Genomic DNA, 16,494 nt, shown 5'->3' on the forward strand with positions numbered 1-16,494 from the left:
AAGGGATAAGAGAGTAAGGGATATAGGAGAGTAGGGGATAAGAGAGTAAGGGATAGAGAGTAGGGGATAAAAGAGTAAGGGGTAGGGAGTAGGGGATACGAAAGTAAGGGATAAGAGAGTAAGGGATAAGAGAGTAGGGGATAAGAGAGTAAGAAATAGGGAGTAGGGGATAAGAGAGAAAGGGATAGAGAGTAGGGGATAAGGGCCCAGTGGCGGCATCTGGTGGCCAAAGCAAAAACGAACCCAAAAAATGTCCAGACGCTGACATCAGTATTGATATTTCAGGAAGAACATGTAATAATAAACTTTTTAGACCGTTGATTCATTGTCTCCCAAATCAATTTGGAAATTGATTTGGATTTATATAACAAATATTGTGTCATTAATAAAGTTAGCTAACCAGTTCCTAAAGAAATACAAAACTGATCTTCCTGAATTCTGTGTTTTTTGTGGAATGGAGGCTGAGACTGTTATACATCTTTTTTTGTATGTTAGGGTTTTTTGGGTTGAGGTTGAATGTTTATTTACTATGTTGACTTTCTAAAATTAAGATAAGGAAAAAATATATTATTAAAAAATAAGAATGAGTCACATTTTTATGCTAAATTTGATACTATTATTAGGTACACAAATATAAATGGTCGGAAAAAAGGTTTAATTTCTCTCAAGTCAAGGCTGAATTAATAATTTATTTTGAAACTTTACAAGAATTTTCAAGCCAGAAAGCAATAAGAACTGTGAATAAACTCAAAGATCTAAATTCCTCCTTTTTGATGTAACCATGTATGTATACCCTTCTTTTATTTATTATTTAAAAAAGTTCAGTATTATATTTACGATATTTCAATAAAATATGAATGTACACTTTTTTGTCTTTCAATTAAAAAAAAGAGAACTGAGGTTTATCGGTTGATAAGCCACGCCCCTTCCTACAGATGCATGCTGGGAAATGACGTCTTTAAGAAGATTAATTGAGCTGCATGTTGTAATGAAGTGAAGGTAAAATATAAACCTAAAACACTCCCTCATTTATTAAGGAGAAAATTCACCCAGAATCATTTACACTTTACTCTTTATAATTATACTGAGTGGTGTTCAGAATTAATTCTGTAATAATATTGTAGATTTTACTGAAATTTCTTTCATGTACATCCTGATATTAACTTTGTGTTTAACTCTGGAAGCAAAATGTGGAAAATATTTCAGAAAAAAAAAAAAAAGTTTTATCAGAATTTTTACATTTATATTGAAAGAGACAAAAAGTATAAATCTTTATTTATTCATTTGTTTATCAAGTTATTGTTTTATCTTTATGTATTTAAATATATTCTTACTGTTTATAAATAAAGACTGAATAATTCAGGGTTCAGATTTTCAGTAAAATTTATTCAGGTTAGTTTCAGTCTCACATTCAAACAGAATCAAATTCAAGCTGCAAAATTCAACACGGAAATGACTGGAGTTTCACATCCGGGTTACTCAGGACCAGGCAAAGCTAATCGAGTCTGGAGCGAGTTGTACAGTTTTGTGTCTCGTGCTATTAAATGTCTCCCCTTTTACTGAATTGAAAATAATATTTTTTAATATTTGGTTTGTAATGACAAATTAACACAATAATAACATGAAAATACACACTGTAGGATTACAATTATTTGTTTATTCAAAAAAGTAAAAATAAAATAACCTGTACAAAAATTTAAAATAGAATATGTATTTCTAAAAATAAAAAATAATTTTACTCTCCACATTTAATAGATGATTAAAACTGTGAGGTGAAAATTTATTCAGTATTAAATACAGGAGTGATGATCAGTGGTGCTGAATTTTTACCTCCATCATTATCACAAGGACTGAAGAATGGATAGAGTTTCTCAGTGAAAGTCTGACCAGTGAAAGAGTAGATATGAGATCTGGAGTTCACATCATAAAAGGAGACCAGACCCTCCTCATAATCCACAAACACTCCCACCTTCTCCACCTTCTCTCTCAGTGTGAGGAGGACAGAGGGATCAGCACCAGCTATATACTGATTCTCATTCCTCAGTCTCACAGTCCAGAATCCATCCTCAGGTCTCAGTATAATCTTCCCCTTCCTGTTAATGTTTTCTCTCACAACTCCTAATATCCATGCAATTTTCCCTCTGACCTGCACCTCATAATAAAATCTCCCTGAGGAGAAACTTTGCTTTCCCACAACATTACCATATTTAGTAAATCTCTGTGGAGTATCAGGGAGATTCTGCCACTCGTCTCCACATGTCACTTGTTTTCCATCAGCAGACAGGATGAGAAATGGATTTGCAGTATCAGGATCCAGAATCACATCCACTGAGAGAAACACACAGTGTGTGATGTGAGTTTGCAGGTAAAAAACATTCAATCATCATCCAGTGGAACAAATTCATTAATATTTATAAGAGGATTTGTAGAAGATTCAATAATGATAGTTTTTAGTAAAAAGAGAAAAAGGTGTAGAGTTTATTGTAGGAGACTGTCAGAGATGAGAAATAGAAACTATTTTCTTTCTGAAATGGTACTTTTGCAGTGCAGTGCTCATGTCCTGTGTGTGTCCACTTCTGTCTTTTCTGTGAGTTTTCACAGCTGTTCCTACTTCCAGATTGATTAGTGTGTGTGTGTGTGTGTGTGTGTGTGTGTGTGTGTGTGTGTGTGTGTGTGTGTGTATAAATACCCCTTTGTTTTCACCTCATGTTGGAAGTAACTCGTCTCTGTAAGAATTTTACTGCACTGTTTATGGATCACGGATTACGTGTAATGGGAATATTTTTACATGTGTAGCAGATATATGTTGTGACACGAGTTAATTATTATTTTTTGAATAATATTATTTTTGTAATAATTTTATTTTATTTCATTAATTGCCATCAAGTCTTTTATTGTGAAACAATTAGATGGTGGTTATTGTTGTAATGCAATAAAAATATTCTCTTTGTGCTTTAACTATTAAAATGAATTTACTACATCATTCTCTGCTTCATCATCAGCTTGAAACATTCTGAACGCTTTTACAAAGTTCGCGCTTTTATCAGTGACCGTGGCAGTTTATCTTCCCACAAAGAGCAAATGAGCTGTGAATTTGCTCTCTATCTCCGCTGTGATGGCATCGTACATGTGTCTCCCACAGAAAACTTTTATTTTGAGCAGTCTAAAGATCTGCAGTGGTGGAAAGTCGGCAAAAGTTTTCTATATTTCTGTCTCCATTTACATATATGCAACATTGCATAATGTTACATATATTCAACATTATACACACACACACACACACACACACACACACATCTGTAGTGCTGTGCTTTGCATGCATTTTTTTTTTTTTTTTTTTAAGTGGTATTTTTTGCAGTTGACAAGAGCTTTTTACCAACACATAATCTACACTTAACCATTATTCCTTTCTCCTTTTCCTCCACTATTTCAAAATAATAAGAACACTTCCATCACAGTAATGTAATCCCTAGTTTGCCATCTCCGCTTCTGACCAGCTTCTGTTCCCGCTGCTCGCACGTATGAGTGCGCGATTCTACGTGACTACGTTCATTTTCATTAAGTATTTATTTTTTTATGCAAAATAATTTAACTGAAAAGTAACTCGCATTACTTTTTAAAAAAAAAGTAACTCAGATATTAGTGTGTAAATTTATAAAGTAACGCGCTACATTACTCGTTACTCCAGAAAAGTAATATTACGTAACGCACGTTACTTGTAACGCGTTACCCCCAACACTGTGTATTATATTTAATTTTTATGAAATTTTAAATACTATCATATTTCATCATACTTTGTGAATGTCATTTTAATCTGAAATTCCTCTTTTCTCATGTTTTCAGTCTAACAACAGAAAATCATTCCAGTCCTCTGTTTAACAATCAATGCCTTATGAAGTGCATTTTGGTTTTTCACTGAGTATTTATATGCCTACATTCTCCATAACATTCTGTTCCAGTAAAAGGCAACTTGTTGTATGAATATGCTTTGTGAGTTGCACTGGGACGGGTGGAGTAGAAGTGTAGAGTCATAGAAGCAAGAGTGAGAGAAGAGGAGGGATCTCTTTCCTCAATCACTGTGTGTGTGTGTGTGTGTGTGTGTGTGTGTGTGTGTGTGTGTGTGTGTGTGTGTGTGTGTGTGTGTGTGTGTGTGTGAGAGAGAGTGAGTGAGTGTGTGTGTGTGTGTGTGTGTGTGTAACTCTGCAGAGGATCTCTTTTCTTTTCTAATAAATGCATTCTATTTTATTTAATTTGAGCCTGAGTCTGACTTGATGGGTTTTGGAATTTTTCCACCACACACCTCTCTCTCTCTCTCTCTCTCTCACACACTCACACACACACACACACACACACACACACACACACACACACACACACACACACACAGAAACTAGACTTACCTGCACACAACTTCTTCTTTAAAAACTCTGTAAAGCAACACTGTATATTAATCAAATTCAGTTAGATGTAACAAAAATAAAATAAGGTAATATTTATTCTTAATAAATATAGACACACAAAAGAGAAATAAACCACCCCAAAAAAAAAAAATCACAAAATAATGGAAGAAATAATATATAGTGACATAGAAAAGTGTCCTGATTTTTTTTTCTTTCTTTTTTCATATTTGTCGCACTTAAATGATTTGGATCATTAAACAATATTTTTTTATGTTACACAAAGCTATCCCAAATAAATACAAAATGCAAATGAATCATAATTTTAAAAAAGCAAAAAAGAAATAAATTATAATTTCATTTATTAAAAGAGAAAAGCTGTCTAAACCTGCCTGCCTGTATGTGAAAAACTAATTGCCCCTCTCACATGCTAAGTGGGAACTGAACTGTGATTAACCATATTTTTTGAAAGCTTAGTTAAATTTCACTTGCCACAGCCAACATCTGTTGAATCAAGCTTAAATAGAATCTATCTGAAGCACGCTAAAATATCTTAAAAAAACAAACAAAAAAAAAAAACATTACATCAGGTAGCAATGTAAAGAAATTCTAGAACAGATGAGACACAAAGTATGAGCCATTTCTAAGGCTTTGGGACTCCAGCAAACTTCGGTGAGGGCCATTATCCAAAAATAGTGAAAACTCGGAACAGTAGTGAACCCCATAAATGGCCAGGGTACCAAAATTACTCCAAGAACACAACGACAACTCATCCAGGATTCATGATTCAACAGTAAGAAAGAGACTGGGCAAAAATGTCATTCCAAGCTAAAAGCTACTGCTGACAATGAAGAAACAGAAAGCCTCATCTCACATTTGGCAAAAAAAAACATCTCGATTATCCCAAAAGATTTTGGGCAAATATTCTGTGGGCTGATGAGGCAAAAGTTGAACGTTTTTAGAAGTTTTGGGTCCCGTTACATTTGGCATAAACTTAACAAAGCATTTCATAAAAAGAACATCATAGCAACATTCAAAAATAGCCAGGCAGGTTTGGACGTTTTTTTTCCCCTTAATAAATGAAATAATAGAAATAACTCATATTTTTGTAATATTAAAATTACTTGATGATCTAAATAATTTAAGTGTGACAAATGTGCAAAAAAAATACAAAGCAGATTTTGCACTGCACTGTAAATCAATAATAATTTATATTTGAAAAATTAAAGTGTTATTAAATTGCACATCTTCAAATTAATAAATGTAGTAATTAAAACATTTTTATTTGTTCAGGTAAAATGACAGCACTTTTTATACAAAACTCTTAATTTTAAGGTACCATAAGGTGCTTCACAGGTATTAACGATTACTGAGGTGTTGCAAACTAAAATGCAGCGCACACACACACACACACACACACACACACACACACACACACACACACACACACACACACACACACACATTACACTACACACTGCACACAGTCTGTTACAGTTCATGATTTACTTTAAAATGTACGTTAAATTGTAAAAATTTTATTTAAATGAAAAAAATGGTTGTTTGATGAATATTATCTATCATAATTGCATTAGCTATTAGTCGCACAAGCTAACTGTACTAATGATATATTTTATAATATCTGTACAGGTTTTTAAACTCAAATATAAAAGGATAAAATGACTGACGTGTTTGAATTCATTAAAGTTAAGCAGTACAATAGAAACTGTGGGTACTAAATTTGAAATTGGAGCTCCATGTCACAGGTTTGTGTAAAACATAAATGTTCACCTGAACTCTTTATTATAACTATTTTGACTGCCAGTGTTTACAGATGGAGTTTGTACAGGTATGTTTTTTTATTTTGGATTTTATAGAGCGGTTAGCAATTAGTGTTGATGAAACACCTGAACTCAGTAATAAGGAGGGGTGTCAGAATACTTTTTTTCATGTAGTGTACATTAGAGTTAATGTCAAATGTCAAAATGGTCATTCATTTAAGTAGTGTGTGTGACTTTTTAGATAATCCTTACATTTCTTTCATGTCCAGAGAATGAGATCTGGGTTTTGTTTAAAAGCATATTACTTTGGTGGTCAAAGCTACATCACTACAGGAGCCAATCTAACAAGCTCACAGTCATTTTTTCATCATGATTAAATTTAATTAAATAAAATAAGTATTGTGGTTTTAAAACATAAAATTTGATTCTCACCTGTGTATTTCTTCTCCTTTTGAAGGTCTGAGGCTAAAACAGATCAAAATGTTTTGGTTATGTTGGGTACATTCTATATAAATAAAAATCCAAATAGTTTAAACAGTGCAATAAAATCAAAAGGTAAATAGGCAACACAAATCAGATTGCGGATATGAAATGTAATTTTCCTCTGATATTATATTTTTGTTGAAAAACAAAGCAATGTTTATGACATTTAGAAAAGAATGTATGTACTGTATTGTGAGCAGGGCCGGCACTAGCTATAGGCAGAGCAGGCACTTGCTTAGGGGCTCTTGCTTGGATGAAGGTCACCATAACAGATACAAACCTATACACTAGTTCACCATTTAACACAGGCAGTGTAAGACCAGGCTCTTTGTCCATTGGTTATAAACATCCGTCACTCACCTGAAATGGAACCAGTTAATATCACCATTTAAATGTGGGTCTCTCTAAATGCATGAATGATGTGAACAGTGATGAATTAAATTCCGAATATTCTTTTGGCGGTTGCTAAGCAAAACACTAAACAGGTACGCAAAGAAATCACAGTTTGTGAAGCAACTATCTGAGCTGTTAACATGTATTTTTGATTTAAAGTATATTTGAAAATAAATGGAGCCTTATTCTGTCGATTCATGTTTGTGACATTTGAAGGTGGATTATTGTTTGCAGTCGGTTGCTAAACAATGCTAAAGTAAAAAATACTAAATAATAAAGTAAAAGTTTGTAAATAAAAACAGTAATCACAGTTAGACTAGAGCATTGTTCATTCATTCATTCGTTTTCTCCCGCTTATCCGTAATTCGGGTCGCGGGGGCAGCAGTCTAAGCAGGCCCCCGCCTTCGACTGCTGCCCAATCCTCACAGCACCGTCCCTTACGGTCCCTCCTGCAGGTGGTGAGCCCACGGGAAGAGCATTGTTTATTATAATAAAAAAAAAACTGAACTGTCTATATACAGTATCTTATAAATTCCGGTGATGTTTACATTATCATAATAGTCTACTTAATCTTTTATTTTTTTAAATAAATTGTGCTGTTGCATTTACCGGATAAATACAATTTAAGAATACAAATACAATTGAAGAAGTTAACTATCCTTTCTGCTTAGTTTTCTCTTTCACTTCCACTGTTGATTTGCTTATATAGCACATATTTAGAGTTTTTAAATACAATAGATAATTTGATCTAGATTGCTATATCTATATTCTATACTGCTTCAGTAGGAGTGGGAAATATGCCCATAACCAGCAAAAAATTACATTTTACCCTCAATTTACTGTATAGAGTATGCGAAAATGTTCATTATCCAAAATAGTGTATCAGTGTGTTACTGTAAATAAATTACTGAACAAATTACTTTAAGTCCTGATTGGTTTAGTCAGTGTGTCCAGTTGACTAATATATAATAAAATGATAATCTTAAACTTACTTAAGTTGGCATTTTAAAGTACTGAGAAAAACATTATTAAAACACATTATTATTTTACAGTGTAGCCTACTTAATAACATTATTTGTAATAAACAAATGGCCATGGCCAAGAGATAATAATAAGAAGAGCTGGTTCAGATGACCTTTCATATTTCTTTACTTTTTTATTTTGTTAGTGTTGACCTTAGTTAATGTTTAATTGTTATGCACATTTAAGTAAATATATTAAAGTACAGTTGAACCCACTTATCTCGACCTCGGGTAACTCGCCAACCCTCTTAAGTCGACGTTTTCGAATGCGGAGTCCTTGAGAGAAGGACTCCGCATTCTCTCAACGGCAGCCCGGATTACCCAGATCCTGCTGTTTTCCATGTTCACGGTGTCTGCACCACGTTTCCGTATCCGTTGCTGCTCAGTGCTGCGCTTTCCATGGCGCGGATCCGTAGATTCTCTACACGAACTGTCTCTGCTTTTACAGAACTTTGTGGACTGCGCTCCCGGAGCGCACCACTGGATATTACTGCTTCGCTACAAGTATTGGTGGATTATCTCCTGAGTATTCTCAATAAACTTTATTTGCGTTTACTTCGGCTTCCGCCTCCTTATCCGTATTACAGGTTTTCTCGATCCGTATGACCAATCAAACAAATCGCGGCAACGCTGTTGTGTAAAAAAACCTCCAAAAACACGTGCATGCACATTTTTATTTAATAACGCACATCATGTACATAAAGAAATTTCAAGCAGGTTAATATATTGCCGCCATATTGGTTTTCGTTTGTCTCGATCATCGGTTATCTCGACGCTTTTTGGCGTCCCCTGGGCCGGCGACATAACCGGGTTCCACTGTACTGATAACAGGTTTTGTATAAATAAAAAGATTAGAGATTATATTTGGTTTAACTGTTTTCTATTTATTCTGAAAGGTGGAAGGAGGCTGGGGGCCTCCAAATGTCTAGAACTGACCCTGATTGTGTGATGTGTTTGTATCTCTACTCTTCTTGCAGATTCAGCAAAACCTGAATTGTGGTTGAAAAGAAATATGCAAATGTGTTTAATGAACATTTTTGAGTCGATTTTATCGTATTTAAATATATACGGGATCTGACTGAAAATTTTGTCAAAACTTCAGTTTTTTACCTGCCATAGTCACTGATTAAACTGAGATAAAGATGGAGCTCATTCAACAGACTTCTTAAATCCAGTAACTCCAGTCTTTTTAATGAAAGACCTTTTCACTGTTTGTCAGAAATTGCTTGTGGTCATGGAAATGAATAAATGAAAAGATAAAGAGCGTTTGAGACAGAACCTAATTAAATAATGTTTTACAAAGAGTACAAACAACTGGACATCTGGGGTCCAATCCGGTCCTGGATAACTCACTGTACAACACATGAATATCTTCTGGGAACACACTCTATCATTTTGACATTCAGCTGATTAACAGCTCATTTTCAGTTAAATTGAGTTGATTAAAGCAGGAAAAATAAGCATGTGCAGTATTCTGGCTTCTTGGGAATAAAGTTGAGAATAAGTAGACTAAAGAAAGCTATGGTATTATTTGCAGTTTGATTTAAACTATACATGAAAAAAAGATTTCAATATTGGGTCTATGTAGGCTTAAGCTATGGTATAAATGGCTAAACATGTAAATAAAAATAATGAATTAAATATTACCTTTCTTGTAACAGATAACTGCAGTTACTATCAATCCAACAGCAAGAAGACATACTGAAACTGAAATGCCAACAATCCACTTCCAAGCAGCAAACACTTTACCTAAAATAAAACCAATTTTAGAGTTGGATATATATTTTAAGTAAGTGATCATTACAAAAATCTCTTACAAACAAGATCAAAATTCTTGTGCAAAAATAGTTTGTGTTCATCATATTTATGTTTCATCTGTAATTACCTCAACTGTAAATATAGAGCATAATTTTACTATCTAAATCTAGGACTTTTTAATCATAGACACTTACTATTAATAATAATCTCTGTCTCCATCATGTGATGTTTTTGTAGAAGTCTGCAGTAGAATCTGTTGGAGTCGCTATAATCATGTACAGAGATGTGACGTTTCACACTGAAGCCCTCTGTCTCTCTGAGTGTCTGTGTATCTTCAGCAGGCAGAGTGGCTCCTTCTCTGTCCAGCCACAGAACCTCAGGTTCAGGTTTCCAGCCTCTGGATTCACACACTAGATTAATCCCTCCTGAGTTATCATAACTCTCCATCGTGATCACCGGGTGGCTTCCCTGAGCTTCAATCATTAAAGAAAATGTAAATATATAATACCTTAATAAATGCAATAAAAATTTTTACAGAATAGTCCAATAGAATTTATTGTTTTCTGATCAATATCAATTTAAAAACTGTTCTTTGCATTATCAAAAAAATAATAGTATGAAATGTATACATAATCTGGTCTAGATAGTTTTGTGAAACTGTAATCTGCCAAAAGCAGAATTTGGGAAAGTCTTTGTATTTAAACAATTTTTTAACTTTAAACTTTATTTAACTAATTATTTATAAAACAATTTATTAAAGTTTAATTTAAGCTATTAAGTCTCTTCTTCACCATTTCACAGTTTTACTCTCTTTAGTCTTTAACCAGAGATTGTTGTGGCACTATCAGGATTTGAACTTTAATCTCTGTATGAGAGGTTGAGCCCTTTTCTTTTGTACCACTTTTTGTCCATTCAGATTTCAGCCTCTATGTGCTGCCATGTCAATCTAATCTGAACCAGGCCTTCTAAGTCTATACTGCTGGCTTTTATACCTTAGAAAATATTATGTATGGGTCTGTTTCTTTAACCAATCAGATTTCATATTCGCCTCTAAGGGCCTCTAAGCAATTCTCCGTCCTCTGATTGGTTGATCAGAGTTAGACATTCAGAGTTAGACATTTTTATGTCTACGGAGGAAGAGAAATTGATTTGGTCTCCACTTCCAGACCAGTGAATACTAACGGTACCACTGACTTACAGCCTCTGAGTATGCATCTCTGGTGAGAAGGTTGTATTTTATTAATGTCTTTATGTTTTTGTCATGTTACTAGACAAATATTGATTCTGAACTGCTTCGGATGATGTAGGTACACATTTGAGGTTGTAGTGTAGAGGTCTGCAGTTGTCTTAACTGGGTTTTTTGCTTTCGAAAAATGGTATTAACACTCCATATGCAAAATTTCTCTCTCTCTTTATGTATTGCCGAGTGTTGTTATAATGCGTTTTTGTATAGTATTGATGTTTTTTTATAATTGCGACATGATAGTGGTGGTGTTAAGAGGTGGATTAAGTCAGGTACGTACCCACTGAAGGCCCAAGTACCGAATGCACGGCCCGCCACTGCATTTTACATTATAAATGTATTTATTATGAATTATACTAATATAATTACTACTATAACAACTAACTAATTAACAAAAATCCATTTAGCAACAATTTCAGACAAACAAGCAAACAGTTTACCTAATCCGTCCTGCTGGCCTGTCAATGGTTAAGATAAGTGGATAACATCAACAACTACAATGTCCCATGTTAGTAATATTAGATTAGATTTTATACTTAACTGTCCCAACAGACCTTAATATCATAAGTCTAAACATGTGTTATAAACATATTGTCTAGAATTTTATAAAACAAAAATACATTATTATTGTTAATTATTATTTATTATTATTATTATTATTTTAACTACTTAATAATTATTATTTAATATAAAATGAAAAAAAAAAGTGTCATGAATATTATATTATTTAATATTTATTCTGGAATACTATGTTTACTTGCACTTCAATAGCGAAAGATTGAGGTGACAAACCACTTGGAAAAGATGCCTGAAATTTTTTGGTACATATATTAAAATTTATTTCTCTATGAACAAGAGTTTGAGTTTGCTTTTTTATAAATCACCATGTTATTTAGTGCAGAACTGAATCTTACCCTCTACAGTGACATGAACAGTGACGTCATCATACCAGGATTTGTCTTTAATAAGACATTTATACGCTCCTTCATCAGAGACTCTGAGAGCTGAGAGTTCGAGTGAAGCATTGCCTTTCTGTAGCTCTTCTTTGAACAGTGAGGTTCTTCTACTGTAGGACTGATCCTGATCGTCATATATGTCCTTGTGATCCTTATACAGATGCACTAATGAAGCTTCTTCCTTTAGTCTCCACCACTCCACTCTCATGTTCACAGCACTGATGTTGGATTTGATAAAACAGGGTAGAACCAGATCTTCACCATCTACAGCAGCAAGAGGAGCTGCTGAACCAACCACCTGTAATTGTTCTGTGTTTTCAGAGAAGAAACTTTTGTCCAACGTTGAGTTTGCTGAGCAAAAATCAACCACTATTCTTTTCATTTGCTATAAAAAGTTGTTTAAATTTAAAATAGTTTGGAGATGGCTTAATAACAATTCCCTGTTTAATGAGGAGCAATAATGAGCTTTCTTGGCATGATGTAGATGCACACCTCTCCCCACCTCTTTTTAGAATATTGGTATACTTTTGGAGAAAAACACTATCTATAAACTATAAACACTAATGCACACATTCAAAGGAATCAAACCATACATGTCCATAAATGAAGTTATGTGTATTAATTTGAAATGACACAGGGAAAAGTATTTAACCTGGTGTATTTAATACTTCGTACAAGAGCCTTTGTTGGTAATGATGGCTTCAAGACGCGTCCTGTATGGAGAAACTTGTTGCACGCATTGCTCAGGTGTGATTTTGGTACATTCTTCTACACAAACAGTCAGCAAATCTTAAAGGTTCTGTGGCCTCTTCTATGAACTCTGATATTTAGTTCTTATTACAGATTTTTTATGGGATTCAAGTCAGGTGATTGGCTGGGCCATTCTAGCAGCTTTATTTTCTTTCCCTGAATCCAATTGAGAGTTTCCTTAGCTGTGTGTTTGGGATCATTGTCTTAATGAAATGTCCACCCTTATTTCATCATCACCTGGTAGATGGCAGCAAATTCTTATCAAGAATGTCTCAGTACATTTTTCCATTTATACTTCCTTCAATTATAGGAAGCAGCCCCACACCATGTTGTTCCCACCTCCAAACTTCACTGTTGGTATGGTGTTTTTGATGTGCAGTGCCATTTGTCCTCCAAACATAGTGTGTATTCTGGCATCCAAAGAGTAACATTTTGGTCTCATCTGGCCAGAATATATTCTCCCAGTATTTTAAAGGCTTTTCCAAATGTTGTGCAGCAAACTTTAAACATGCTTCAACACGCTCTTTCTTCAGAAATGGAGTCTTGCATGGTGAGTGTGCACACAGGCAATGGCGCTTAAGTTAAATTACTTATTGTTTTCTTTGGAAGAATTATTGCTAATTCCTGCTACCCGTTCTTTCTGATGCTCTTCACAAGTGGTCCTATAAGGTTGCAAAGATCTTGAAAGAGCTCTTTGCTTTTACCCTCATAAAATATTTCTTATGGTACTCCTTAATATAGGCAATTAGTTGGAACTAAACCAGCTGATATTGATTTGCACTGTCGTGGGGCAGGATTCCTTTCCAATTACTGATAGATTTCAGCTGGTGTCTTGGCTTTCTATGCCTTTTTTCACCTCCCTTTCTTCATGTGTTGAAAACTTTTTCCCTGTTTAATTTCACATTATTACACATTAATTTATTTATGGACTTTTTTTTTTCAACTGAGGATATTTGTTTACAAATTTGATGAAGACCACACAAACTGTTAGGTGCTGAAAATTAAAGATATAAAATTGAAGGAGGATTACTTTTTCCCAATGACTAAATGCTGTACAGAATACATGGTTAACAACAGTTAGAGAAAAGTATGTATCAAATAGCCTAACTAGAATTTTTGGGTTATTGGACATGCCTATACTAATGCATTTTCCTGTTTGCTCAGTTCAGTGGAAGAGTTAGAAGAGTTTAACAGTGCAGAAATATTTTACTGTCCTTCCCTAAATCTGTCTCTTGATATAATCCAGTCTCTGAGGTCTACATACAGTTGTGCTTTTTTGGATAACTGTTCACCATGTGGCTTTATACAGAGAGATGTTACTTTCTAAATCATCTACAACTAATTAACAATGTGTGAGTTTTTATAACTAAAGTACAATCAATCATAAATAGGATGCAGCCAAATTTAAAATTTCAAGTATCACAACAAAGAACTCGAAGCTTCTACAAAACTGTTTGTCCAAAATAAGTTAAAGACCATCAGCCTTTACACCAAATACACTTAACCCCACTGCAGCTCATTCTGAAACCAAGGTTCATTCTGCCACACGTAGATTTTAGAGGCGCCTCTTTTACACATTTAGCGGTAATAGCGCCGAAAGCAGAAAGCGGGTGTCCGTATATTTATGATTTTACATTTACCAGAAAGGGTCAAAATCTATTTGGTTTAAAGAGATTAAAACATAATTTAATGTTCCTTTTCTTCTTTTCCTTTTTCTTCTTCTTCTTGTTGTATAAATCTAACCTTAAATATTTTTTTAATATTTTTTGATGGTTCATTTCTCAAAAGTCTGACACCATTACTTCAGCTTATTGAGAATAAACATTAACACTTTAAATCTCAAACCTCAATTTAGTTAATTTAACCTGTTTTCTATGAGTTTATGAGCTTTATACATCATTGCATTCTGTTTTTATTTACATTTTTTCATGTTTCTTATTTACATGACCCAACTGTTTGGAATATTGGGGTTGTACTTTATAGCACCGTAAATGTTGAAATTCAAAAGCGTAATTATATAAAGACTGTGTATTTATAAACACCGAACTGTGGTATTTTATATGTTGTTTATTTACGCGCTTTAAATGTGTTTACCGCAAAGTGTCTAAAGCCGCGCTCAGAAAATCTACTGGTAGGTTTGAAGCGTGTCTGATTGAAATAGAGTTAAAAACGGCCTCAAAATTCACTACAGCATTCTAAAACACACACACACACACACACACACACACACACACACACACACACACACACACACACACACACACACACACACACACACACAGTGTTTTGATACCTGATTGTGATTCCATAACTCTGTAGAGAATCAGGAGAGTCACACACAAAAACATTCCTGAAAAGCAGTTCATTATTATTATTACTTCAGTGTTACAAGCCTAATTTCATTATACGAATTACACTTAAATAACAATTTATCTTATACAACTTACTCGTGTAAAAGTTTTTATTTTCTCAATAAAAGTACGCTAAAAAAAAAAACTCCTGTCTCAGCTCATTTTTGGTTTATCAACTTTCACTTTCATTTTAGAGCCACGCCCACGTCTTTTTTTTTTTTTTTTTTTTTTTAAATGACGTTGCAAGCTGGGACTCGAAATGTACTTGTGGGTTATTTTAACTTCAGTCTTCCCACAATGTCATTCAAGAAAATGATGTAGCACAGCTTGAGTCCTTCAGTCTGTTCAGCTCTCTCACTTCATCTGTACACACTCAAACTTCATTAACACAACTATTGTTACTATTCCTTTACACATATTTTAAGTCTTTAAACTGGGCCTTAACTTTAAATATTTGTTAAAATGGCCAGGACTATAAAAAAGATCCAGAGGATAATTTCAATAGCAAAAAGACATTCATATCTTTTATTTATCAGCACATACATACACATTTTTATTTATATATATATATATATATATATATATATATATATATATATATATATATATATATATATATATATATATATATATATATATATATATATATATATATATATATATACACACAAACATACATACAGTGAGAAAAATAAGTATTTAAACACCCTGCTATTTTGCAAGTTCTCCCACTTAGAAATTATGGAGGGGTCTGAAATTGTCATCGTAGGTGCATGTCCACTGTGAGAGACATAATCTAAAAAAAAAAAAATCCAGAAATCACAATGTATGATTTTTAAACTATTTATTTGTATGATACAGCTGCAAATAAGTATTTGAACACCTGTCTATCAGCTAGAATTCTGACCCTCAAAGACCTGTTAGTCTGCCTTTAAAATGTCCACCTCCACTACATTTATTATCCTAAATTAGATGCACCTGTTTGAGGTTGTTAGCTGCATAAAGACACCTGTCCACCCCATACAATCAGTAAGAATCCAACTACTAACATGGCCAAGACCAAAGAGCTGTCCAAAGACACTAGAGACAAAATTGTACACCTCCACAAGGCTGGAAAGGGCTACGGGGAAATTGCCAAACAGCTTGGTGAAAAAAGGTCCACTGTTCGAGCAATCATTAGAAAATGGAAGAAGCTAAACATGACTGTCAATCTCCCTCGGACTGGGGCTCCATGCAAGATCTCACCTCGTGGGGTCTCAATGATCCTAAGGAAGGTGAGAAATCAGCCCAGAACTACACGGGAGGAGCTGGTCAATGACCTGAAAAGAGCTGGGACCACCGTTTCCAAGGTTACTGTTGG

At 34.1% G+C, this 16,494-nt stretch overlaps 1 protein-coding gene across 2 annotated transcripts in view; it reads right to left on the reverse strand.

The window, feature by feature from the left end:
- Positions 1 to 15,328, reverse strand: part of LOC310726179 (butyrophilin subfamily 1 member A1-like) — a 51,627-nt gene extending 36,299 nt beyond the window's left edge. Inside the window, exons 1-8 of one of the 2 annotated variants that reach the window (XM_083541522.1) lie at positions 15,231 to 15,328; positions 15,077 to 15,133; positions 11,992 to 12,342; positions 10,029 to 10,307; positions 9,724 to 9,825; positions 6,611 to 6,643; positions 4,401 to 4,427; positions 1,366 to 2,328 (exon numbers count right to left, since the gene is read on the reverse strand). In XM_083541522.1, the coding sequence (XP_083397648.1) occupies positions 1,781 to 2,328; positions 4,401 to 4,427; positions 6,611 to 6,643; positions 9,724 to 9,825; positions 10,029 to 10,307; positions 11,992 to 12,342; positions 15,077 to 15,131 (1,395 nt within the window). In that variant the 5' untranslated portion in view covers positions 15,132 to 15,133; positions 15,231 to 15,328 and the 3' untranslated portion in view covers positions 1,366 to 1,780. Of the gene's footprint in view, positions 1 to 1,365; positions 2,329 to 4,400; positions 4,428 to 6,610; positions 6,644 to 9,723; positions 9,826 to 10,028; positions 10,308 to 11,991; positions 12,343 to 15,076; positions 15,134 to 15,230 lie in introns of those variants that run through there. The other variant, XM_083541521.1, reaches the window with a different exon arrangement.
- Between the last annotated feature and the right edge of the window lie 1,166 nt (positions 15,329 to 16,494).

The sequence above is a fragment of the Silurus aristotelis genome (assembly GCF_946808225.1).
Source record: "Silurus aristotelis genome assembly, chromosome: 5".
Classification (NCBI taxonomy): Eukaryota; Metazoa; Chordata; class Actinopteri; order Siluriformes; family Siluridae; genus Silurus; species Silurus aristotelis.